This window comes from Anopheles cruzii, chromosome 3, assembly GCF_943734635.1.
Source record: "Anopheles cruzii chromosome 3, idAnoCruzAS_RS32_06, whole genome shotgun sequence".
In the NCBI taxonomy this organism is placed as follows: Eukaryota; Metazoa; Arthropoda; class Insecta; order Diptera; family Culicidae; genus Anopheles; species Anopheles cruzii.
This window is the reverse complement of record NC_069145.1, coordinates 37,219,551-37,221,911: the sequence shown is the minus strand read 5'-3', so window position 1 is coordinate 37,221,911 and position 2,361 is coordinate 37,219,551. Positions and strand designations below refer to the sequence as shown.

The window sequence follows — 2,361 nt, the reverse complement described above, 5'->3', positions numbered from 1 at the left end:
TGGCCGATGAAGGTCACCGTAAGTAGTACTGATTTAAAATGCATAAGTTGGGAGCTGGGGATTTGATTTACGCCGCTCATGGCATTTAAGGAGGATTTGGCAACATTTGTGCACAACGTTGGTCTACATGGCGCGGCGCATGTACATCATACGTTAGACTCCGCAACAGAAGGTCAACAGATCCCGCACCCTAAGAGAAGTGTTTCAGACGAGTTATAGCCTTGGAATTGAACATAATTTGCTCAACCGGAAGGCCTCGAATTTAAGAAAACTTTAAAGGGAGTGCTACACTGTCGTTTCAGTCGCTTCGGTCGCCCTTCGCCACATTCAACAGTGCGTTTCACAAAGCTTAGCTTTTGGAACTTTAAACATAGAAACAACGCCGTACCTTACGCGCGCACGTGCAAGTGAATGATGGAAGGATGTCCTCACCCCAACATCATAAGCGTGCAATTCAATCCGAAACACGTGCGACGTTTCGTACGCCACGGATCCCTACTCTACGGCGAGACGAGGATATGCTTCCGTTCTGCCGACCAAGCGAGGTGCCATAGCCGTTGCAAACATCCCCGATAATGGAGATTTGATTCCATTAAATTTTACGAAGGGATTCGGGTACCAATGGTCCCGGAGGCGTGCCAGAGAGGCAATGCACAAATCAAACCCGACAACTACTCGACGCAATACACCTGATGCATCATCAAATTAGCGTTATGATTCTAAATGGTGGTGTCAAGTGTCTCTTGGATCGTTCAGACGTGCATCCGTTGCACTGTTTTAATTCTTAACTTTCTATGTGTCCTCGCGCCGTTCGTTGACGTTTTTTCGTTTTGTCTTGTCCGCGATTGCCAGGTATACCTGGAATCTTTTTGTTTCTGCGGTCGCGTCGGTCGTGCGTGTTTTTTTCACAAAATTGTTTTGGCGTCATTTCGTTCACTGAACTTTGTCCCCGCTTGTGTTGGTCGATTTTTCGGTCAGCTGATCGCCATTGTCGCCGCCCGGGCACTCAACACCAACACTTCCCACTCACCGACGTCACTCATCACTTCCTCGACACCATCACTATCGCCATGACTGATACCACGGACATCACTACGACTAATACCTGTTCAGCGTGCCGTGGAACCCTTGGCGCGGACGATGTCGCGTACCGTTGTGCCGGATTCTGCAACGACGCGTTTCACGGCAAGTGCCTGGGATTGCCGCAGACATGCCGCAAGGAGCTGTTCCGCAACCCGCAACTGTTGTGGGTTTGCCCCAGCTGCTCGGTCATGCTGGAGGACGGCGCCATGCGAATGAAGAGTGTTGTTCTGCGTGGGTTGGACCCCATGTTTGATCGGTTGAAGAGCGACATTCTGGCTGAGTTCGATCGCCGGTTCTCTCGCCTGGTAGAGTCGTCTCGCTCTCCTGTTGCCGTCGCCGATCGCCGTACTGGTGCCTTGCATGCCGGTGCGACAACCGACACCTCATACGCTGCCGTGACCAAGGAACGCACGTTGCCTGACCGCCGCCACGAAACCACCGTGGCTTCACTTAAGCCCCCGCTTGTCGTCGGCACTGCGCCGAAGCAACTAATTAAGACTGTCCCTGCACCCCAACCCAGGATGTGGCTCTTCATTTCGCGTCTGTCGACGGACACTACCGACGAGCAGGTTTCTGACATGGTTTGTCAGTGTCTTGGTGACACGGATGTTGTTATCAGGAGGCTGCTTGCGAGAGACCGTGACATCGCATCTGTCTCGTTTCTCTCTTTCAAGGTCGGCTTACCTCCGGCCTTGAGGGAAAAAGCACTCGATCCGGCGACGTGGCCGGCTGGTGTCAGCTTCCGTGAGTTTGTTAGCAAGCCCCGGCCCAACACACCTGCGTCCGGGTTGACTTTGCCTCCCGTCCCGGATCAGATGAGTTTCGTCGACCTGAGCTCTATGGCAAAATCGTCGACGCCGCCCCGATACTCCGATATGGCACTACGTTTTGGTAACCGATCGTTCGGCTCGCCCACCAATCGGTGCAAAAGGCCCCGTCCGGACAGCGCCTCGAATACTTATGACGATATAAATCTGCCTGATGATCGCGCTACTCACGACTGACTCAACACACGCACTTCATCTACCGCTCCGCTCCGCTCCGCGATCATTTATTACCAAAACGTGAGAGGGCTCAAAACGAAAATCCGTAGCTTGCGGTTGGCTCTTACCGAGTCCGTCGCGGATATCATAATACTGACGGAAACCTGGCTTGACGACGATATCCCGACGGCCCTGTTCAGCAGCGATTCCCACACGGTTTACCGTTGCGATCGGAATCCCCGTACTAGTGTGCATAGACGTGGTGGAGGCGTGTTAATTGCAATCAGGTCGGGCA

General features: G+C 52.9%; 1 protein-coding gene across 1 annotated transcript; it reads left to right on the top strand.

The window, feature by feature from the left end:
- Positions 1-1,070: 1,070 nt before the first annotated feature.
- Positions 1,071-2,087, top strand: LOC128270333 (uncharacterized). The gene has a single exon (XM_053007732.1). It carries the CDS (start codon positions 1,071-1,073, stop codon positions 2,085-2,087), a length of 1,017 nt encoding a protein of 338 aa, XP_052863692.1.
- Positions 2,088-2,361: the final 274 nt, after the last annotated feature.